General features: G+C 46.8%; 2 protein-coding genes across 2 annotated transcripts; both read left to right on the top strand.

Annotated features, from left to right (window-relative positions):
• Positions 1-9,939: 9,939 nt before the first annotated feature.
• On the top strand, positions 9,940-10,875 carry LOC128832401 (olfactory receptor 51G2-like). Its single transcript, XM_054019747.1, has one exon. The coding sequence runs from the start codon at positions 9,940-9,942 to the stop codon at positions 10,873-10,875; it is 936 nt and encodes a 311-aa protein (XP_053875722.1).
• Positions 10,876-23,166: 12,291 nt separating this feature from the next.
• On the top strand, positions 23,167-24,102 carry LOC128832404 (olfactory receptor 51G2-like). The gene has a single exon (XM_054019762.1). The coding sequence runs from the start codon at positions 23,167-23,169 to the stop codon at positions 24,100-24,102; it is 936 nt and encodes a 311-aa protein (XP_053875737.1).
• The last annotated feature ends 636 nt before the right edge of the window (positions 24,103-24,738 follow it).

Below are 24,738 nucleotides of genomic sequence, written 5' to 3' on the forward strand. Positions count from 1 at the left end.
AATTAAGCCTACAGCTGTTAGGGGACGTGGCTCAGACCTGGGTCTGGGTTTGCAGCAGGCTAGCATGTCTGGCTCAAACCAGGCAGGGTACTGAAGTCCCAAGCTGCGAGGGCAAGGAAAGCAGGGGCAGAAGTAGTCTTGGCACATCATTTGGCAGCCACAGGGGGTTTCTGTGATCCAACTCTTCACATCCACCACCTCCCTTGGGAGCTTGTTCCACTGGTTAAGCACCCTCACTGTTAAAAATGTTTGCCTCATTTCCAAATTTAATTGTCTGGTTTCAGTTTCCAGACCTTGGTTCTTGTTATACCTTTACCTGCTAGATTAAAGAGCCCATTAGTAGCTGGTATTTCGTCTGTGTGAAAGTGCTTGTCCACTGTCATCAACTCAGGTCTCAATCTTCCCTACTTCTACTCACTATACTCCTGTTTATACAGCCAAGGGTAAGTTGGAAACGACAGAGGAGGAGAAAGACCTGGGTGTATTAGTCATTCCCAGGGTGACTGTGAGCCACTGATGTGATGCGGCTGTGAACAAGGCAGATGAGATCCAATAATGTGTCAGGCAAGATAGGGAAATATTAATATCCTTATACTAGGCACTAGTGAGATCTCCTCTGGCAAACTGTAAAATTCTGGTTGTTCCTATTCCAGAAAGATGAATTCATTTTGGGACAGGTGAGGAGAAGGGCTGCTAGGATGATCAGAGCAATGGAGGGCCTGGCTTCAAGGAGACTGGAAGAGCTTGGCTGAGCAGGGATAAGAAGTGTTGATATATAAGTTCATTTTAAAGTATAAGTACATTGTGGGGGGAACATCATGGGAGGAGATGAGTTCCTGAAGCTAAAGGACAAGATTGGCAAACAAACAAATGGGTAGAAACAGGCCAGGACTAAACTGAGGCTGGAAAAGAGATGGAGGTTTCTGACCATCTGAGGAGGAAGCCCCCACCGAGTAACCTGGGGAAATTGTGCCCCATGCCTTGGTACCTGTGTGAGGCAATACTTCCCCACTCACAAGCACAGAGTCTGAGTGTGGAAAAGAAACTTGTAATGAAAGGAGGGAAGTCAACCAACATTAATTAGGGAAAATGCCACATGCAGGATTCATGATCATAAAAATGTGAGCAGGGCGCCCCACACCGGAGTGTGCGGGGCAGTGTCTTCTGCCTCATGGTCTCGAGTTGTACCAACAGTTCCTTTAGCATGCCCCTCTCTGCTCCCTCACCTCACCCCGCATTGTGCTTGTCCTTGGTCAATGAGGACCCAGGGTTCCAAGGTACATCTTTGTGAGTTCACCTCCCAACCGGGGAAGACGGGACCTTGCTTAATCTGCCATCTGAGCACTTGCTCTGGCTGGCTGCCCTGTAGCCACTTCTGTAGTCACACTGCCAGCCGCTCAATCTGCTCCCACCAGTCAACTATCAGTTCCCTTCTGCTGCCACCTGCCTCTCCGCTGTGATCTCTGCAGGTCAGTCTCTTAGGGATTGTTGGATCTTAGATATTTCCAGCTTGTAGGAAGCCAGACAGAGACTCTGTCCCATCACAAGTGATTTCAGGTCCCCATTTGAGCACCTAAAGTAACAAAAGGCTCCAAATGAAGCCTCTTTAACTCTATCTTTGAACAGTGGGGAGGAACAGGTTAACCCAGACCAGGGGCACTTAGGGAAAGTCCACATTTCCTGTCTGAGCACCTGTCCCCATCCCTCTTGCTCTAACAGGGCTCAGGCATTCGAGCCCCTGGCTTAGCGAGTTTCTTTCAGCTGAGGGCCATGTCATTTGGGACAGGTTAAGCACAGTTCTGCTCCCCTTTATTCATACAATAAAGACAACAGCACTGATAACAACATTTCACTATCCCCTGCATTCAGCGCTACAGTGATTTGTAACCCAACCCAGCAAAAGTTGATCACTTTGAGGACCTCTCTAACTGCTGGATATCTAGGCAGAGTAGGTGTGTTCATGTAAATACAGTTTGCTCCCGAAGTCTCTCCCCCTCCCAGGCTGCTGTCAGGGGAGATCTCATTCACACCATGCTGACACAGGCTTATGCATCGGATGATATGCTGGGGTCACCTGCCATGGCTGGAGACTGGGCTCATTGACCCAGGAGGTCCCTTCTAGGCCTATGTCACTATGGGTCACATTCACCCATTTTGCGTCATACTGGGAGTTCATGTGGAGTTACGTATCCACTATGACCTTACCCTGGGCCCTTGCCAATGGATTTCTCCATCAATAGCTTTAGGAGAAAGTATGACTCAGCGTTATCATCTGGAAAAGGAATTGTTCTTGGGTTCCTGTTTCGTGATGTCACAGGAGTTTAATTCCCTGAGTTTCTGGTAATCTCAGCATGCTGAGCTGCCAGCTGCCCCTTCCTCATCCACTAGCCCCTGATAGGAAGGATGTTTCAGTGGTTGAAGTGCTGGCCTGGGACTCAGATGAACTGGCTTCAGTCCCAGGTTCTTCCACCAACTTCTTCTGTAAGCTTGGGCAACTCACTTAGTCCCTTGTTGTCTCAGCAATATGTGTTTTAATATGGCTCAATGTAAAGGTTTACATCTAGGAATAAGGCACGCAGGCCATCCTTATCAGGTGGGGGCCCCAATCCTGGGAAGCAGTGATTCTGAAATGAAGGTTTCACTGTCTGAGTCTATGCCTGCACAAAGGGTATATAAAGGATAAAACCTCCCGACCAGTCTATGTCTGGGGTACTGTGCCCATCAGCTACTCTAACCAGCCTTCCCATCTCTGTGCAGCCCCCTCCACCCTGTACAATGCCCCTTCAGCAGATCCTGCGGGCAGTGGCTACTGTGACAGGCCCTGGTAGCACATCTCTGATGAACCTGTGCTAGCAGGGAGCTGGAGAGGGTCCTAGAGCAGTTGTGGAGGCCCAGAGATTGTGGGTGGGTGGGCCTAGCTACCAGTGCATCACTGAGTTCTGTGCCTAACTTTGGGGATCCCTGTATTCTGGGTCACCCTTTTCATTGCTCATGGAGAAAGGAAGGGAAGGGACCTCCCCCACTGGAATGACCTGAGGGAAATTTCCCTGTACGTATGTAACCCACACACCTTCTGGGTGTAGTGTTGTGTCCCATCTAGCGGCACCGAGACCACTTAAAGAGACAGAGATAATATGAGCCCCCACTTGTAATACCAACAGACCCACGTCACCAGGATCGAACAGGGGATCTCTGGAGCTTAATACATGAGCCTCTACTGCATGAGCAAAAATGCAACCGGGCTTTTAGCTAAGGCTGTAGAGCAAACTCGTTTAACTCTCTCTCTTACTAAGTGGTCTCAGTGCCATTAGATGGGACAGAACAGCACACCCCAGAGGTGTGCGGGTTCCATACTTCCCCTAGCTGAGGCAGCGTGTCCAGAGCTTCAGAGTCTTTCCAGATGAGCCCCCACTGGTAACGCTGACAGGCCCAATTGTCGATGGGTGGGATGGAACCAGGGATCTCTGGAACTTAGTGCATGAGGCTCTATCGCATGAGCTAAAAATCAGAGATCCCTAGTTAGCCACCCGCCGATGACTGGGGTTTGTCAGCCTTACACATAGCCTTGTGGAATCGCCCTTCCCTGGCCTGCACCCTGGGTTTGTAATGTAGGAAAGGGGCTGGCGGGGAGAAAACTGGTCCTATATTATTATATTTAATTTTATTTCAGCAAGATCACAGCTGTGACAGCAACATTGTTGCCACTCGGGTGCCCCCAAGGTAGCCCTGTGACTAATCAGAACCATACGAACAGTGGTAACAAGCCCAGATTCCAGTAACAAAGCCTGCAGCAGGGCTGGCGCTGCAGTTCAGTTGGGTAGCATCACCCCACGTCCCCTGTGATTTGGCCTCCTGCAGTTTGCCATTGGCCGCGACGGGGGTTAAAGCTGGTGCACACTAAGCCAAGCAGCTGAGATTCCCTGATGGCCAAGTGGCCCCCAAGGGAATGTGCAGACATGCTTCATAAAGACAGTTGCCTCCCTGTCTGAACAGATGCTGCCTGTGCAACCTGTCCGATGACTCCTTGTCCTTTAAGGTGAAGACCTCTGGTGTCAGCGGCTCCCCTTCTAGCAGGAATTGGGTACGTTGGCAGGTTTCACTATCTTTAAAACCTGACGTGAAGGGGAAAGGCTGCACGCTGTTTCCATTGGCACATGTTCTGTGCAGTAGCAGAGGACTCAGCTGGGCTGTTGGGGTGACTCAGTGATGGGGCTGGAGGGCTGGTAGCAGTGGGAAGTTTGGGAACCCCTCCCCTACATCTGCCCATCGTCCACGGTGGGCTATTCAAGCTACTCAGAAATCTGACATTCAAAGCGAGCTCCGAGTGTTAAAACCCCGATGCCCCGAGTCAGGATTTCTCAAGGGGTCTCATTTCTCGAGGTGCCGTGTGCTCTGGGCCAGATCCTGCCAGGGGCTGAGTGAGAGGAGACCCCATGGAATATCAGTGACTAGTTCCCAACTCGCCTCAGGTTTATTTGCTCCTGAAAATTTAATCGGCAGATGCATTTTCAAAGATGTTATTCTCTGACTTAATTGTGAATGCAGGAATTCAGAGCTCTGTTGCTCTGTGGCAACAGGTCCAATAGGGCATATTTCTATTTCCTGATTGTCTGAGGGCTCCAGCACTTCTGTGCTGTAGATACCCCTCACAGTTACAGGGCTACCTGCATCTCTGCCCCCTCTCTGGTCTCTGAGTGCCAGATGTCAGGCCTTGTAGCCTTCCCTGTGATTGGGCTGAATCCCTACATTTTTCCACCCTCAGACTGGTCCCAGGGCTACAGCCCACTGCCTGACGACTGTGATTGCCGAACAGGTCCAAGTGCATTTGGCACCTGTGATTCTTCCCTTTAGGAGTCCGTGACTAGTGATGAGACAAGTGACCAGCCAGCCTTCTTGACCCAAAATACTGTTTAATCTGAACATCAGGAAGAAAGCGTAACATGGGAGAATAAGAGGGTTTTCAAACAACAGTCTGTACACGTCTCTGACTCCAAACCCTCCCTCTCTGATGGGGACCCAGGCCCTTCAGACTTCCCGAGTGCTCTCTGTGCCTGTCACTCTGAAGAGCTTCTCAGCAACAGCTGCCCCATCTCTGCACAGACTCCCAGCGCTGGCAAAACAAGCTGTGTAACGTGGCGGGAGCCCAAGAATAGGCTTCTCGCAGCTTGTAGCTCCGTTGTTGTCTCTCGACCTCCCTGAAGTGCTCACTGAGAGATGACCTTTCTTCAGCTGTTGCTTCCCTTTCTGCTTGTTTTCCAGCAGCCTGGAAGAAGAGCCACACTGGTTTCACCCAATACAGCCATAACATAAACATCCTAGTAGTTAACCCAATATAATTCTATAGCAAACATCCCAACAACTGGGCTTAACGTACACATTCATTATGGCAACGTTGTCTGTCCCAATACCGTTTTAGGTGCTACGGATTTTATGAATACAGGACAGAGACAGTCAGAGAGAAAGAGAGAGAGCAATAGACTACTTTCATTGGTGAAATGAAGTTCTATGTCCATACATTTGACTATGAAATCCACTTCCTGCAAACCCTCATCGTGTCTGAATAACAGGTGCTGGGGTTACTATGTACTACAGAGTGAGAGCTCAGAGAATGAATATTTTATATACCGATCCCAATGCCTGTTACCACTCCAGATACAGGTCACAGACTGACAGAACAGAACCTGAGGAGAACCAGTCAGCTATTAACCCCTGGACAGAGGAGCTACTTTTGTTTACTGACAAGCAACTGAATGTGATCTTTTCAGGTTGTCATGAAATCCAGATGACAGATGCTACACTTTAAGTCCCACTCTAACCTGAGAAATCATCTCTGAAAGAAGATCAGAGGGAAAAGAATGGGTTGACATGTGAGTACTAAAGTACAGATGTGTAAATGTTATGCAAAAACTTTTCATTGTAATACAAATATTACAAACCAGACTTTACTTATCTCATAGAATTGGAAGGGACCCTGAAAGATCTTCAAGTCCAGCTCCCTGCCTTCACTAGCAGGACCAAGTACTGATTTTTGTCCCACATTCCTAAGCAGCCCTCTTAAGGATTGAGCTCATAATCCTGGGTTTAACAGACAAATGCTCAAACCACTGAGGTATCCCTCCCACCATAACATGCATGTATATTGAAAGCCAGCAGCAGAGTTGTTGGAATCTCTACAGGAAGGAGCAGTAGTAACTTTACTGCTTAATGGCTTTTGCTTTAGAAATTATTTCAGAAGTGCTCCACATATTGTTTGCAATGGGTTTGTGCTGTTAACTCTTTGTTCACTGAACAGCTATATGATAGTCTCTCCTGGTAAGTGACCAGAAGCTGTTTCTAACACTTACATTCCAAGTCGTGCACTCAATAACTCTGCAATACTTGTGCAAGACTTTCCAAAATGTCATGAGAGACCAGACCACTGGTCTGTGTTTCAGCAAAGAGTAGAGCTGAGGTGGAGGAAAGGGGAGTGTAACAGTGGTTGCATAACATTAACGCCTATCACATGTTATACGAGCATAACTAAAGTAATTTACACACTTAACTGGATATTAGTGCGATCCTAGTGTTTCCACTATGCACCCATTTGTGACGCCAACCCCTTCCTCGCCCAGCTGAAGTAACTGTCTGTGTTAGCTTGTAACTTGCCAGGTATGAACAAACTCTTGCATGGGGAAGAGAAGTCTGTAGGATGATCAAACTCTCTGGATTCAGTTAATGCTGGCCAGGGAAAGCATTTCAGCTTCTTTTGGAGGGATCCTTGGGGAATAGCACACGTTTTGAATTTACACATGTAAATCTGGAGTGATGCAGTTAAAATCAATGTTATTGAATTAAGAACTTGTCCCTAAGAATTTATTGCATGTACTGCAAAGAGGCGGTGGAAAAATTTGAACTTTCAGGAGTGGAGAAAATAGAAAAAAACACATATAAGGATGCAATGAAACACCTTTACATATAGCTTCAATGCAGGGCAGATAAAAACAATGACCGTTTTCACCATTCACTTGCCATGTGTTTACACACACATCGTGATACAATGGGCTACACTCAGAAGTGGAGGGCCAGAAAGCAGTGCTTCTATATCGTGATGCCAACTTTTCCCAACCTAGTGCAAAAAATTTCCCAAATCTGGTGAAAAATTCCCAGATAAAGTTTTTTATTTCAAAATCTCAAAGGAACGTAATATGTGTGTTTTTAATAACTATAATATATATATTATATCCAAATTATTCATTCTAGAAATTGCACATTTATTATAATGTGTATACGTATAGACATGTTTTTCAATTTTAAACGTTTGTTACTTATACAGTAAATAAAATATTTAACACATGAGGAGTAGGATTGAAATTATAGAAAACAATGTATTTTAAACAAATTTCACTATTTTAAAATCAAAAGTATTAATAAGTACGGCATGTGCCCTGCAGTGTACTGTACATCAAGGTTACTTTGAAAAAATAAAAAGTAAACATATAATTATAAAATAAGATAAAAAAGCAAACAGAAAGAACAAATAACACTCTATATAATTTTCCTTATTATTATAATCTCTGAGTTTTATCCATTTTCCGACTCATGGTCTGAGTCGTCACTAGGAACATCATGACCATCATTAATATTTTTACTAGTTTTATCACTGTCATTTTTACTGTACATATTTTTACAATGTAAATACAAGTGCTTAATAGTAACTACAAAATTAGAACATTTCTCTTGCTTTGCTTTCAAAGCTGACCTTATAACTACACTAGAATTGAGTGTTTTGGTTGTCATAGTTTATTATTTTGGTTTTTATGTCAGTTACTATGGAAACAATTCTTTCACATGCTGCATTTGAATGCGGTAATGTGAAAACCTTTTTAGCCAGTTCAGATATATTTGCAAACATGAATTGACCTGAATAATTTAAATTCATGAACTTTCCATTTTTCTACAAGTTCCTCAGTCTCAGTTTGCACCAAAACATTGCTAATTATAGCTGTACATTTATCTTTCTTTAATGTTACAGCGTCAGCAATTTTGGAATCAGGGAAACATTTTTTAACTATTTCAGTCAAGTGTTCTACAGATTGAATACTGATTGTGTTCAGCAAAGTAACAGGCCATTCTAATCTCTGCATTTTTAACTTGCTCTTCAAATTTTTGTGCTTTTTTAATTTCACAATCTTGTTTATTAAGCATATCATCAATTTTCTTTGTATTAGATACTATCTCAACCGTTTGTTTATGGTTTTTACCATTAGCGTGCTTATCTAAGTCACTAGTACCTGCCTGGATTTTTACATCACAACATTTGTAATAACCTAAAAAATTATTATTTTCTACTTTCTGCAGCCAGTCTTTGTGTTTACCTTCTTGAAGCCATGAGTCTTGAAAGGCTTTTTTGAAAGTAGATGGCTTCTCTTGTGGTGGAAGTTCACCTCAAGTCTTCAATACTCTGTCGGGGGTGCTATCCCATTGTGTTTGTTTCAACGTGGACGGATCTTTTTCTACTCCTGCAGTCCTCTTCCTCTTCTCACCAGCCTTACCGGTCTCTTTATTCATTTTTTATGTTGGATAAAAAATGGAAAGAGATCTCTGAAATAATGGAATGTGATAATTAGTATAATGCATATTTCAATTTATATTTAAATCAAAGAAGGGAAGATATTATATATTATTACCTAACACAGAAGGCAAAGATATTTACTATTTGGCTGGAGGAAGGTGCTGTTAAAAATTTATGAACAGCTGAAAGCTCTAGTCCACGTTCTCTGTGCAACTGCAAGCACGAAATACAAAATTTTAGAGATTTAATGACAGATCAAGAACTAATCATAATCAGTAAGTATTGCAATATATTTAATTATTGGAAGAAATCTTACCTAGAAGATAAATTTGATAACCATCTCCTCATTACCCGCCAGCCAGCTGTTGCTGAGGTTGGTTTGTTGTGAGTGCATGTGCGCACTTGTCACTTCACTTGTGCCCTCATGATATAGTACGTTGAAGCACCACCACTAGGAGAGCAGCACAGCCCGATTATGAAAATCACATGACAAATATTCACCAATCGAAGAACGCATTTTGAAGGAACTGACCCCTGGACAGGGCCGGCTCCAGGCACCAGGCACCCAAGCACATGCTTGGGGCGGCACCTGGTAAGGGGCGGCGGGGGGAGCGCAGCGCGGCATTCCGTGGGGGGGGGGCACTCCGGCGGCGCGACAGTCGGCGGGGGGCGGGCTCTGGCGGCGCGGGGGGGCGTTCCAGCGGTGCTCGGCGGGGGGTGGGGGCGGGCTCCGGCGGCGCTGCGCGGCACTCGGCAGGGCGGGGCAGCGCGGGGCTCAGCGCTCGGGGGGGGTTCTGGCAGCACTCGGCATGGGGGGCGGGCTCCGGCATGCGGCGCTCGGCAGGGAGGCAGCGCAGCCGCGGCGCTGGAGGTGGGTTCCGGTGGCGCTCGGCAGGGGGCAGGGGTGGGCTCCGGCGGTGCGGCGCTTGGGGGGGGTTGCGGCCTCCAGCGCTCAGCAGGGGGGGTGGCGCGGGAGGGCAGCGCTCTGGGGGGGTTCTGAAGGCGCTCGGGGGTGGGGCGGCACGGTGCTGGGCTGGGGAGCTCGGGAGGCGGCGCTCGGCTGGGGGACTCGGGGGGCGGCGCTCGGCTGAGGGGTTCGGGGGGCGGCGCTTTTTTTTGCTGCTTGGGGCAGCAAAAAAGCTAGAGCCGGCCCTGCCACTGGATACTGGCCTAGATGGACTGCAGGTCTGATCCAGTCTGGCAATGCCTATCTTCCCATCAGTGGTGTAAATTCTAGACTATGTTTTTGCTGATCTTCCTTGACCTCTTTGCTGTATTTAAATATCCACTGAGAGCAGAAAGATGTCTTGTTAAATATCATCTAGTCTCCTGTTCTTTCTCCTTTCAGGAAGGAAAGTTCAGAACTCCTCAGACCTGCCCAGTACATTATGTCAGCTGTCAATGACACCAAATTCAACTATGAAGAGTTTCTTCTCACTGGGATACCTGAGCTGGAAGACGTCCATCTCTGGATCTCTATTCCCTTCTTTTTAATATATGGTATTTCGATAGTAGGAAATTCAGTCATTCTGTTCATTATAAAAACAGATCCAAGCCTCCATGAGCCCATGTACATTTTCCTTTCCATGTTGGCCATCACAGACCTTGCCTTATCGATAGCCACCATGCCGACGACACTGGGCATATTCTTGTTTAACTCTAGGGAGATCAGCCCCAATGCATGTTTTGCCCAGCTGTTCTTCATCCACTCGCTTTCAAAAATTGAATCCTCCGTGCTCCTGTTGATGGCCTTTGACCGCTTCATTGCGATCCGTGACCCACTGAGATATGCTTCCATCTTAACCCCACCGAGAATAGCCAAGATGGGACTGGTATTAGTGCTAAGAGGGGTGGCCGTAGTATTCCCACTCCCCTTTCTACTGAAACGGTTCCGATACTGTCGAACCAATGTTCTCTCCCATTCCTACTGTCTACACCAGGAGGTCATGAAGATGGCTTGTTCAGACATCACAGTCAACAGTATCTATGGCTTGTTCATAATAGTCTCCACGGTGGGGTTGGACTCACTGCTCATCCTGCTATCTTATGTGATGATCCTCAAAACAGTGCTGAGCATCACATCCCACGCAGAGTGCCTCAGGGCCCTGAACACCTGCGTCTCCCACCTCTGTGCCGTCCTGCTCTTCTACACGCCAGAGATCGGCCTGTCTCTGATACACAGATTTGGGAATAGCTCTTCTCACTTGCTTCAGATTCTTCTGGGCTACATTGCCCTTCTGGTCCCGCCCCTGATGAACCCAAGTGTGTACAGCGTGAAAAGCAAACACCTTCGTGCGAGGATAATCAGGGTGTTCATCAAGTGAAGGGTCGGTTCATCACCAGGCTCCAGCATTGGTTACATGGGAGATGAAAAACACGGGCTACCTATTCTGTCCTGGACCTTTACATCCGAGATGACATGAGCTTCTGACCTCCACACTGTAGAGAGAGGTTCAGATGGGTTCTAAGGCCTGGAGCAATGGGAGAGGTGCTGGTGAGGGAGGCTAGCACACTGGGGGAAGGTGACCAAGACAGGCAGCAGCATGTATAAAGTGATTATGTTCGGGGTGAGCCAGGGGACCAGTGGGATGTTGGTTCATAATGAGCCCTATCAGTGGAGGCTCCAACCTTAGAATTCCTGTCGATACAGTCAATAAAGAGAAGGGACGTGGATGTTGTTTCCCATTACACCTGGCCTGTCACTGTCCCGTCTCTGGTTAAACATCCAAGAGCCATGAAAAAATCTGCAGAGCTGTTCTGCAGTCACAGTTCTGGCCCTTCCTGAGCACATTTGGTGCTGCGTGATCCATTGGCACTTCACCAGCTGTGGACAGGGACGATTCAAGGGGCACAGACACACACCTTTCCTCTACGCCCTCAGCCAGGTGCTTGTGACTGAGTTGTGTCAGAGTCGTGATTAACGCAGGAGCCCCAGAAGAAGCCATTTAGTCAGCCCCTTCCCCTACTGATGGCTCTGTACACTGTGCATGTGCTGAGCCCCCCCCCCCCCCCCGCAATCCGTCTGTGAAGCCCGCGAGGCAGAGCAGAGCTGCGTGTGTGAGGGTCTGACACACAGGAGTCCTGGCAAGAGACTCAGGCCCAGGTTCCCTCTCTGTCATCTCCATTTGTCCTGCCCCAGCTGCTTGCAAAGGGAGGGAAACGGGCCTCATCTTCCCCCACAGAGACACAGCTAGCTCCTATCCCAGCCCAGCCCATTCACTGTAGGGTGACCACCTTTTCAAAAGGCAAAAGCGGGACACATGCAGGAGCCTCATCCCCTCTGAGACCTCACTTCCCCACCCCATTCTTCCGCCTTGAGGCCCTACCTCCTACTAATCTTCTTCCCTGAGGCACCTCCCTCTGCCCCATCTCTTCCCCCATGACCCCTCATCTCTCCTCTTCCTCCGAGGCTCTGCCCCCTCTCCAGTGCACAAGCCAGAGCCGGGCCAAGGACCCAGAGTCACTGTGAGGAGCTCCATACCCTCCACCTTCTCTGGACAGGAGGCTGGGGGCTCAAGAGCAGCCCCCAGCCTGTGTCCCCACCCCCCAGGATGTACAACCCAGGGAAGGAGGAGATTCTGGGGCTCCACACAGCAGCCTGGACTCCTGGGTTAGCTCTTACCACAGCCCGGCTCCGACCTGGCCGGGGGCGAAGCATCAGGGGAAGTAGAGGAACAGGGGGCAGGGCCTAGTGGGAGGAGACAGAGCAGGAGGCAGAGCTTGAGGGGGAAAAGGAGGAGCAAAGGGCTGTGGCAAGACTGAACCAACACTGAGCCCAGCAAGCAGGGCTGTGGGGAGGCTGCTGAGTAAAAGAGGAGGATGTGGCCATAGGGTAGGAGAGTTTGTGGTTTGGAGAAAACTGAATTAATGTGACCCCACAAAGGGGGCTCTTTTTTTAAGTATTCCAGGCTGAGAGTAAGTCATTGCAAGGATCTTAGAGGGCATTAGCGGGAAGAGCAGGGTGCCTGCAGGGCTTCCTCAGGGTCCAAGGTGGTCCCCATCCTCAGGGACTTGGCCACAGTATGATGTGTTACCGACGGGCATAGGTCAGCCCAGCCCCCAGGCTGCTCTAAACTCCGCTGAGGCAGGGGGAGAACAGGCCAGAGAATCAAACCCCTTTAACTGGCTCCTTGCCATTCCCAATCTCTGCACCACAGGGTGGAGCTCTGCTGGTGCAGCAGAGAACTGAGCCAGGCCTGTCACCGCTCAGATGGCTGGAAGGCTGGTCCTGTGGTCTGAGCATGTCTCTGCGACTCAAGACAGCTGGGTTTGATTCCCTTGCTGTGTGTGACCATGGGAAAGCCATTCAGTGTTTCGAGCCTATTCACAGGTGGATAATAGCCTTGCTCTGCCTCACAGCAGTGGCAGAAGGATAAATACATTCAAGGTGCTCAGATACTTTAAGACCTAAGATCAGAGCTATGTCAGCATCCCACGGAGCAACACCTCTGATATTTATGTATAAAAGGCCTCTTACCACAGCCTCCTCTGACAGATGGCTTCTGGGAAGCTCCCTGACTCCAGCACCTTGGTGTCCGTGGCAGAGGTGGGGGAGCTCGGCGGTGACAGTGAGGGGTAGGTAGTGGATTTCTGAGGGGAATGATGGAGTGTCACAGGGATGCTGAGTGTTTCAGCACAGTCACTGGACCGGTGTTTCCAGCCATTGAGGCTGAATGGGTCTAACTGCCAAACAATGAAGCAAAGGCCACAGGGGCCTCATACTATTTGTCTGGCTAGGAGAAAGCTGTCTGAAGGCAAAGGTCAGCTCCACACCTTGGCCCTGTAACAAGCCTGTCTAACTTAGCTTGTAGTGATACGTGCGATAGATGACTGTAAACGTGGGACAGCTCCCTATTATTTTAAAACCATTTTCTCTAATGCTTTGTGCTGTTTCTTAATAAAACTGCTAGTTTTAAGGAAACTCGTGATGACTGTATAACACAAGCACCCAAAGGGAAGGGACTGAGGTGATCCATCAGACCTGCTTGGTGATAAGCACTTAGCATAGATGGGGTGTTGTTCTCACTTCGACAAGTGGGACAATTGTGAGATTCCCACCAAGACAGGAAAGGACCCGATTTAGAGGGTAAAGAGACCATATATCCTGGTTTTACTGTGACAATCCCTATTCTTCTTGGCCAGCATTTATCATGTTGAGTGCCTATCAGCATTCAGAGTAGCAACTTGTTTAAGTTGCATCCAAGATAACGATCCACTCAAGACAGTGATTCATGGAGTCATAGAATTTAAGGCCAGAAGGAGCCATTAGATCATGTAGTCCAGAGATTCTCAAACTGGGGGGTGGCCCGCCTGGGGGTGCAGAATGTATACGGGGAGTGGGGGGGTGAGAAACTTTAGGGAAGAAACCTTTCTGTGCACAACCCACTGCAATGAATAACTAGCCCAGCTGATTTCTCCAGACAGATCTGGTCCTCAGATTCACTGTGCGTTTGACTCTAGGTGGTGCTGTGCATTTTGATGGTTTTCTTTTAAGCTCATGTAGCATTATTCAATGACATTACCATCTGTACGTGGATCTGTTTGCTACCACGCGGTGCGCACTTTTCATTCTAAGCAGGGACCACAGTCACAGTTTTGCTTTTTCTCTGATTCCAATGCATCGTTGGTTCATACGTGCAACAAAAAAATAAAACTCAAGTAAAAAACAAAGAAGCCGAACCTGATTCAGTTTGAGTCCTTCCCCCACATATATCAATATATGTATTTGTGTGGCAGGTGAGGGGGGCATAAACTCTTAGAGACACAAAGAAGGGGCCGGGGTGTGATCAAATAAGTTTGAGGAACCACTGATCTAATCTGACCTCCTGCATAGCACAGGCTGCAGAATTTTACCCAGTTACCCCTGTATTGATCCCAATACTTGTGTTTGACCAATGCATCACTTGTGTTCCTCTAAAGCGTGTCTTCCAGGAAGGTATCCATTCTTGGTTTGGAGGTATCAGGAGAATTCCCCACCTTCCTTGGGAGTTTATTTCACTAGTTAAGCACCCTCACTGTTAAAAATGTGAATACTTGTGGCACCTTAGAGACTAACAAATTTATTAGAGCATAAGCTTTCGTGGACTACAGCCCATATATGCATCCGAAGAAGTGGGCTGTAGTCCACGAAAGCTTATGCTCTAATAAATTTGTTAGTCTCTAAGGTGCCACAAGTACTCCTGTTCTTCTTTTTGCGGATACAGACTAACACGGCTGTTACTCTGAAACTTGTTAAAAATGTGTGCCTCATTTCCAAATTTAATTTGTCTGGCTTCAGTTTCCTGCCATTGGTTCTTGTTATACCTTTCTCTCTTAGATTAAAGAGCCCGTTAGTAGCTGGTATTTCATCCCTGTGAAAGTGCTTGTACACTGTCATCAAGTCAGCTCTCAGCCTTCCCTACGTCTACTCACTGCACCCCTGTTTATTCAGCCATCGGAAAGTTGGAAATGACAGAGAAGGAGAAAGACCTGGGTGTATTAGTCAGTCCCAGGATGACTGTGAGCCACTGATGTGATGCGGCTGTGAACAAGGCAGATGAGATCCTAGAATGTGTCAGGTGAGATAGGGAACTATCCTTATACAAGGCACTGATGAGACCTAATCTGGCAAACTGTGTAAAATTCTGGTCAATCGTATTCCAGAAAAAAGAATTGAGACTGGAACAGGTGCGGAGAAGGGCTCCTAGGGCAATGGAGGGCCTGGCTTATGAGGAGACTAAAGAACGTGGCTGGTTTAGCCTAAAACAACACAGGCTGAGCTGGGATTTGATTGCTCTATAAATACGCCAGTGGTGGGCGGTAAACGCCAGGGAGGGAGATGAGCTCCTGAAGCTAAAGGCCAGTGTTGGCAAAAGAACAAACGGGGATCAACTGGTCAGGAGCAAACTGTGTCTGGAAAGGAGAAGGAGGTTTCTGACCATCTGAGCAGGGAGGTTCTGGAACAGCCTCCCAACAGGAGCAGTGGGGATTGGGGGGGGGGGGGGGGGGACACGACAACTGAGCTTGTTTTAAGATGAAGCCATGACTCTGTATGGAATCTGGGGGACACTTTAGGATATTATGAATACCAGTATTGTGTAATTGCAATGAGTTATGCCAGATGTGCCATGTAAGATATCTGCAAATATTATAATTTGCCAGATACGATAATTTTCTTTATATGTTTGTATCACCTTTGTATTATGAGTTATAGATAAGTATGTCTGTCTGTATTTCAAACTTGTGCTATGCTTCTGGGTGACATCCTCAGACAGTCTGGCATCAGCACTGTGTAGCTTGCTTGATGGCCCATTAAAGCACCATCAGCTATACAACTGACCCATTGAGAGAAGGCAGACACACCATATGACTCAGCAAGGCATGCAGGGGCGTGCCTATGGACAGAAAAGGCTTTCAAGCCAGGTGCTGGGCAACTTGTGTTTGAAACAAAGGACGCACAGGCCACATGGCAAGAGACTATAAAAGGCAGCAGCATCTTCTCCATTTTGTCTTCAGTCCTGCTTCTTACCTCTGGAGGAACTTTGCTACACACTGAAGCTCTGAACAAAGGATTGAATGACCCATCCAAACTGTGGATGTGATCCAGAGGGACTTTCAAACCAGCAAACTCACCAGTACTGCAGGAACCTGATATATGGCCCTGCTGGGCTGCCCCTCGCTCTCATACTGATCGCACCCGCTGTCTCTTGAACTGAAATATCGCACTACTGTGTATGCTACATTTCTGAACTTGAGATAAAATCAGGATAAATTTGCCCTTTTAAAAGAAAACTAGAGTGATTAGTTCCAACACCTGGATAGCTATATAAATATTTATTAGACAAGAATATATCAGAATTACTTTTCTTCAGAAATAACTACTATTCTTTCCTTGGCTTTATAACTCTGATACTAATGACACCTAAAAAGATTGAATAAAACTTTTCTGCCTGACTGGTTTTGAAGAATTCTGAATGCAAAATGTTGGTCACGTTGTGGCTAGGTGGATTCGTCCAGGTTTCAGGAATCCTCTCAAATACCCCATGGCCAAAAAAGTCACCCACGTAGTAGTATGTTGATGCAGTCTCTGGATTCTAGCAATATTTTTGTTTCACCTCAGAAATAAAGTACAAAAATACATCAGATTTTTACAGTAAACCTGTAAAAGATTTCACGTAGATATTTTTTAAAATATTTATAAAAAGTTAAGTGGCATAAAATTCATCAAATTGTATTTGAGTCAGTATTTTTAAGATCACCTAACCGTCTTAGTGCAATACTTACCATTTTGGCTTTTCTAGGTTGAGAATCTCCCCTCACATACATAGTTAGCTTTATAAATATATTTAAAAACACTTGGATTATAAGAGCGAGAATAAAATCCCTCACCCAGTGCTCTTTGACTAAACCTTAATTTCCAAAATATTTCCCTTCATGTATTGGAACAGTAATAATGGTTTGCACCACTATATGTTCAGACAGTTACATCACACTCATCACTATATCTTTAAGCATGTATAGCATTTTTCTTCAAAGAATCTCAAGACATTTTACAAGGTTTATATCCTCACAATACACCTGAGAAGTAGCTAAACATTATTAGATCCAGTAGCCCAAGCACAAAGGGGCTAGTTAGAGGCTCTGTATTACTGTTGTGTTACAAAGAATAAATCATAATTATACAGATGGGGAAAGGTAAAGTAATTTCTCCAAGATCACATAATAAATCAATGGCAGAGCCAGAAATGGATTTGAGGAGCCCTGATTCAAATTTCCCCTTTCTAACCACAACAGCCACTATTGGGGGTGAGGGTTTGCCTTATGCTTTCACTTAGAGCTTGTGAAAACAAAATGAACCATTTCTCAAGTTTGAAACCGAATGCAGGAATCAGAATATGAAGATCCTACTATTAAAATTTACATTAGAAATAGTCAAATCATACTGGTTTAAATTGTCCTAATAGCACAGGAGATGCAGTTTTATCATAAGTCTTGTGATATTTGGTATTTTCCTTAAGTTCTGATTTGTTGAGGGTCCTCCTTGGACTACAGGACAATCTTAGTTTGCATTTTTTTTAAAGTAAGTTTCCAGCCTTTATGTTTGTTGGATGAAAAACAAGAAACAAACAAACAAAACCTTTAAGATCTAATCCCTAAAGGCTCCAAAACCAGAAGGCAAATAATTTTTTTTTTCTGTTCTGACACAGGTCAGCAGAGAATCTGAACTGGCAACAGAAAATGGGGCTCCCAGTAGGACAATAATTCTTTACTCTTGCTAGGAACCTGACAGTGGATTTGGGGGAATAATGTTATTCAGTCAGTTAGTCTTTCCTGGCGTATTGCACCTGCTGGTGATGTCTAACTAAAAATAATTAAGAGCCGAGTTTATTTCATGCAAATTGTGTCCAGCGCCATAGATTCGCTGGTCAGAGTAAACACGTGCTGTATAATATTAAAGTATCCTTCCTAAGGAAATAACAGGAGGAGAGAGAAACCAAAAACATCTGTGTATCACAATAGGGAACCGAGCAGTTTCTTGGTACTGACTGCACCAAGATGTGACTGTTCAGGGAGCATGGGAGGGGAATATATCTGAATAATTAAAACTAATAGTTTAGCTTTGATGTAAATAGGTGTGGATGACTACAGATGCACTGCACTTCAGTCTCAAGAAAATGCTGATAGATCTGAGCCTTAAGTGGCTTATCCAAGGTCTGTGATGGAGCAGGGAAGCTCCCAAGTCCTATGCTAGCACCTTAACCACTGCACCCTTGTCTCTCTTTTATGTTTCATCCTAATCTGTGACTCTCCATACTTTCATTGTCTGTCATTGTCATATTCTTCTAAACAAGATTGTAGTAGCGCAGTGCACTGAAGTAACTGTATGTTTAAATATGTATTACGACTAAGTCTATAACTTACTGATTCCAGACCTCTGTGATGTAGTTTGCTTCAGCTGTCAGTGGCTGAAGCTGGGGCTGAAGGCAGGACTGGGGGCCTCCCCTCTGTGACTGCGGCTGGAGCCAGAGCTAGAACCAGGACCCTTCGCTCCCCCGCCCTGCAACTGGACCTGACTTTGCAACCAGGATCCTGCGCCCCTGTCCTGCAGCTTCAGCCGGGGGCTGGAGCCGGAGCCCTGTGCCCCTGGCCCCGTGGCTTCTACTGGGGGCTGGAGCTGGGGTCATGAGTCCTTGCCCTGTGGCTTGTGGTGCGGGCTGCAGCAGGGGCCGTACAACCCCTCTCGCAGCTTCCTAGGGCCCCCTCTCATGGCTCTGTGCACCTGTGTCTGTCCTCGTCTCTCCCAATGTGTCTTGATATTTCACTCTTGCGATCTGGTCACCCTAAAGAAGACTCACCAGGTGGGGGATAAGCTTCCCCTAGGGCCTATTGTTTCCCTAATGTCCCATTACTCTGAATAGGCCCTTCACAACCGGAAGGGACTTCCCCTATTGGAATGATCCGAGACAAATTTCCATGTATGGAGCTTATGGAATCCACCTTCCCTGGCCTGCACCCTGGGTTTGTAATACAGGAAAGGGGCTGCTGGGGAGAAAATAGTCCTTTCTTCTTCTTCTTCTTCTTCTTCTTCTTCTTCTTCTTCTTCTTATTTTTCTATTTTATTTTATTTCAGCAAGATCACAGTTGTGACAGCATCGTTGTTACCGCTAGGCTGCCCCCGAAGTAGCCCTGTGAGTAATCAGAGCCATAGGAACAGTGAAGAGAAACCCGGATTCCAGGAATAGAGCTTGCAGCAGGGCTGGGGCTGCAGTCCAGGTGGGCAGCATCATCACATGTCCCCTGTGATTTGGCCTCCTGCAGTTTTCCATTGGCTCTCACAGGGGTTAAAGCTGGTGCACACGAAGCCAAGCAGCTGAGGTTCCCTGATGGCCAAGTGGCCCCCAAGGAAATATGCAATCATGCTTCATAAAGACAGTTGCCTCCCTGTCTGAACAGACACTGCCTGCTGCCCATGCAACCTCTCTGACTCCTTGTCCTTTAGGGTGAAGACCTCTGATCTCAGCGGCTCCCCTTCTAGCAGGAATTGGGTACGTTGGCAGGTTTCACTAGCTTTAAAATGTGAAGTGAAGGGGAAAGGCTGCACGCTGTTTACATGTTCCAATGTTCTGTGCAGCGGCAGAGGACTCAGCTGGGCTCTCAGGGTCACTCAGCGATGGACCTGGAGGACAGGCAGCACTAGGTAGCTTGGGAACCCCTCCCCTATATGTGCCTATGCTGCACACTTGCTTATTTAAGCTACACAGAGATTCAAAATGATCTCAGAGTGTTAAAAAAAATGCCCCGGGTAGATTTCTCAGTGGTTCCCATTTCTAGAGGTGCCGTGTGCTCTGGGCCCGATCCTGCCAGGGGCTGAGCGAGAGGAGACCCCACTGAATATCAGTGATTAGTTCGCAAATCACCTCCCGGTTTATTTGCTCCTGGAAATTTAATCAGCAAATGCATTTTCAATGATTTTATTCTCTGGTTCTATTGTGAAGGCAGGAACTCAGAGCTGCTTTGGTCTGTGGTAACAGGTCCTGTAGGGCATATTTCTGTTTCCTGACTGGCTGAGGGCTCTAGAATCTCTGTCCTGTAGACACTACTCAGAATTACAGGGCTACAGGCATCTCTACCCCATCTCTGGTCTCTGAGTGCCAGAGGTCAGGCCTCGTAACCTTCCCTCTCATGGGGTAGAATCCTCTGATCCTCCTACCCTCAGACAGGCCCTGGGCTACAGCACACTGTGGGTTGACTGTGCCTGCCCAGCAGGTCCGAGTGGGTTCAGCACCTGTGGTTCTTCCCTCTGGGAGTCTGGGAGTAGCAGTGAGACCAGTGACCAACCAGCCTTTTTGCACCAAAGTATTGTTGTATCCGAACAGTAGGAATAAAGCGTAACACGGGAGAATATGATGGTTTTCAAACAGCAGTCTGTACACGTCACTGACCTCCAAACCCTCCCACTCTGACAGGGACCCAAGCAGGGAGGTGTGTGCCTGTCACTCTGACGAGCTTCACAGCAACAGCTGCCCCACATCTGGATAGACTCCCAGTGCTGGCAAAACAAGCTGTGTAATGTGGCTGGAGCCCAGAAATAGGCTCTTCCCAAATGGCAGCTCCGGTGTTGTCTCTCAACCTCCCTGAAGTGCTGACTGAGCGATGGCTTTTCTTGAGCTGTTGCTTCCCTTCCTGCTTGTTTTCCAGCAGCCTGCTGTTAAACTAAGAATAGACATACTGGTTTAATCCAATACAGCCAGAACATAAACATCCCGATAGTTAACCAAATATATCTATAGAGCAAACTTCTCCAGAACTGGGTTTAACATACACATATCATTATGGCAGCTCAACTGCAGGTCTATCCCAGTTGTATTCCTGGGTACTGCAGATGTTATGAATACAGGACATAGGCAGTCAGAGAGAGAGAGAAAGCGACTACTTTCATATGTGAAATGAAGTTCCATTTCCATGAATACTCATGCATTTGACTTGAAATTCACTTCCTGCAAACCCACATCATGTCTGAATAACAGGTACTGGAGTTACTATGTACTAGAGAGTAAGAATTCAGGGAATGAATATTTCCTATACTGATACCAATGCCTGTTACCACTCCGGGTATGGGCTACAGATTGACAGCACAGAACCTGAGGAGAACCAGTCAGCTATTAACCCAGTGACAGAGGAGCTACTAGACTTTTGTTTTCTGACAAATGACTGAATGAGGGCTGAGACGCTGTGATCTTTTCAGGTTGTGATGAAATCCAGATGACAGACGCTACATTTCAAGTCCCACCCTAACCTGAGAACTCAGCTCTGAAAGCAGATCAGAGGGGAAAGAATGGGTTGACATGTGTGTACTAAAGTACAGATGTGTAAATGTTATGCCGAAACTTTTCATTGTAATACAAATATTACAAAGCAAACATCCATGACATGCACATATATCAAAAGCCAGCAGCAGAGTTGTTGGAATCTCTACAGGAAGGAACAGTGGTAACTTTACTGCTTAATGGCTTTTGCTTTAGAAAGTATTTCAGAAGTACTCCACATACAGTTTGCAATGGGTTTGTGCTATTAACTCTTTGTTCGGTGAACAGTTGTATGATACTGTCTCCTGGTAACTGACCAGTAGCTGTTTCTAACACTTACATCCCGGGACATGAATACAATCCACCTGCAATACCTGTGCAAGATTTTCCAAAAACTCCTGAGAGAACAGAACCGCAGGTTAGTGTTTCAGAAAAAAATGAAACTGAGGTGCAGGAAAGGGAAGTGTTATAGTGCATGAACGCAGGGCGGCTCTATGTTTTTTGCCACCCCAAGCACTGCAGTCAGGTGGCTTCGCGGATTCGGCGGCGTTTCTGCAGGTGATCTGCCGGTTCTGTGGCTTCGGCGTACCTGCTGCCAAATTGCCGCAGAAATCGCGGGACCGGCAGACCTCCCGCAGGCATGCCGCCGAAGGCTGCCTGACTGCTGCCCTCACAGCGACCGGCAGGCCGCCCCCGCGGCTTGCCGCCCTAGGCGCGCGCTTGCTGCGTTGGTGCCTGGACCCGCCCCTGCATGTACGTAATTTTTGCCCATTACCTCTTACACGTGCATGGCTGAAGTAACTTGCACACTCAAATGGATATTAATGCAAACATAGTATTTGTATATTCACCCATTTTTTATGCCAAACCCACCCCGCCAAGCTGAAATAACTGTCTGTTGTCAGCTTGTACCTTGCCAGAGATCGACAGACCATTGCATGGGGAGAGGGTGCAGGTCCTGTAAGGATGAATAGAAGCCTGTAGGATGATAGAACTCTCGGTATATAGTCAACACTGGCCAGCCAAAGCACTTCCCCTTTTCTTAGAGGGATTCTTGGGGGTCAGAGTATATCATCGGGAGCTTAAGGGAAAGTTAATGGAGCCTCCTTCTGACTGAATTTATACATGTAAATCTGGAGTGACCCTGTTGAAGTCACTGTTATTGAATTAAGAATCTGTCCCTAAGAATTTATCCCATGTGCTGCAAAGAGGCAGTGGCATAATTTGGACTCTCGGGAGTGGAGAAAATAATATATATATATAGAGAAGGAGGCAATGAAACATATTTATAAATGGTTTCAATGCAGGACAGAAAAATACAATGACCGTTTGCACCATGCACGTGCCATGTGTTTACACACAGGTCATGATACAATGGGGAACTCCCAGCCACAAGCCAACAAGCAGGTCAAGAGTTTAGCAGGATTCAAAGAGGGACAGGATGTTTATATAGGTAACCAGAAAATCCAATTCCTGATTTACACCACTAAACATATCTAATTACTGGGTGTCAGGGAAATTTTCCTTGGGAGTAGATTATCTCATGGAGGCCTATTGCAGGGCTTCTTACATCTTCCTCCAAAACATCTGGAACTGGCCACTGGATACTGGGCTAGATGGACTGCAGGTGTGATCAAGTCTGGCAGTGCCTAGCTTGCAATCGGTGGTGTAAATCCAAGACTATGTTTTTGCTGATCTTCCTTGAACTCCTGGAAGTCTCTAGACTTGCACTCAGAGCAGAAAGATATCTCGTTAAATATCATCTAGTCTCCTGTTCTTTTTCCTTTCAGGAAGGAAAGATCAATACTCCTCGGACCTGCCTAGTACATTATGTCAGCTGTCAATGACACCAAATTCAGCTTTGCACTGTTCCTTCTCAGCGGGATACCTGGCCAAGAAGACGTCCATCTCTGGATCTCTATCCCCTTCTGCTTAATGTTTGTCATTTCGATAGTAGGAAATACAGTCATTCTGTTCATTATAAAAACAGATCCAAGCCTTCATGAGCCCATGTACATTTTCCTTTCCATGCTGGCCATCACAGATCTTGGCTTATCGATATCCACCATGCCAACGATACTGGGCATATACTTGTTTAACTCTAGGGAGATCAGCCTCGATGCTTGTTTCACCCAGCTGTTCTTCATCCATTTTCTCCAATGTACTGAATCCTCTGTGCTCTTGTTGATGGCCTTTGACCGCTTCATCGCAATTTATGACCCGCTGAGATATGCTTCCATCTTAACCCTGCCAAGAATAGCCAAGATGGGATTGGTGTGTGTGCTAAGAGGGGTGGCTGTAGTAGTCCCACTCCCCCTTCTCCTGCAACGGCTCCGATACTGTCGAGCCAATGTCCTCTCCCATTCCCACTGCCTGAACCACGACGTCATGAAGATGGCTTGTTCGGATATTACAGTCAACAGCATCTATGGCTTGTCAGTTAAACTCTTAACGATGGGGTTGGACTCACTGCTCATCTTCGTCTCTTATGTGATGATCCTCAAAACAGTGCTGAGAATTGCTTCGCACGCAGAGTGTCTCACGGCCCTGAACACCTGCGTCTCCCACCTCTGTGCTGTCTTGCTCTTCTATACACCAGAGATCGGCGTGTCTCTGCTATACAGATTCGGGAAGGGCTCTTCTCCCTTGCTTCAAATTCTCCTGGGCTACATCTCCCTGCTGGTCCCTCCCCTGATGAACCCAATAGTTTACAGCGTGAAATGCAAACACCTTCGTGTGAGTATAATCAGGGCATACTTCAAGTGAAGGGTCAGTTCATCACCTGGCTCCAGCGCTGGTGACATGAGAGATGAAAAACATAGGCCATGACAATGGCCCCATATTCCATCCTGGACCCTTACATCCGAGACGACATGAGCTACTGATCTCCACTCTGTAAAGAAAGGTTCCAACTGGTTCTAAGACCTGGAGCAATGGGAGAGGGGCTGGTATGGGAGGACAGTGCACTGGAGGAAGGAGACCAAGGCAGGCAGCAGCATTTACAAAGTGACTGTGTTCATGGAGAGCCACGGGACCGGTAGGATATTGGCCCAGAAAGAGCTGTATGGGTGGCTGCTCTGACCTCAGAATTCCTGCCTATGCACTCAATAAAGTGAAGGGGTTTGTGTTGGGATATGTAAGGGTTAAGTACAGACCTGGGAAACCGCTGGTGTGCTGATATGTTATTAGGGACTAGAGTCACAGGCAGGCACTGCTTCTTCGCTTAATATATAAGTGTCATCCCTCGCCCTGCACTTCAGCTTGTTGGGAATAAATAAGGGTTGCAGCTGCTTAAGAAATGTAATTGTCTAAAGGATATCCTTTGTGTAAAGAACTGTTATCTCCCCCTCCCTTCCTTTCCCAGATACATAAATGAGAACTGCTCATGGCCCCTTCCTCCCT

Source organism: Malaclemys terrapin, chromosome 1 (assembly GCF_027887155.1).
Source record: "Malaclemys terrapin pileata isolate rMalTer1 chromosome 1, rMalTer1.hap1, whole genome shotgun sequence".
Taxonomy (NCBI): domain Eukaryota; kingdom Metazoa; phylum Chordata; order Testudines; family Emydidae; genus Malaclemys; species Malaclemys terrapin.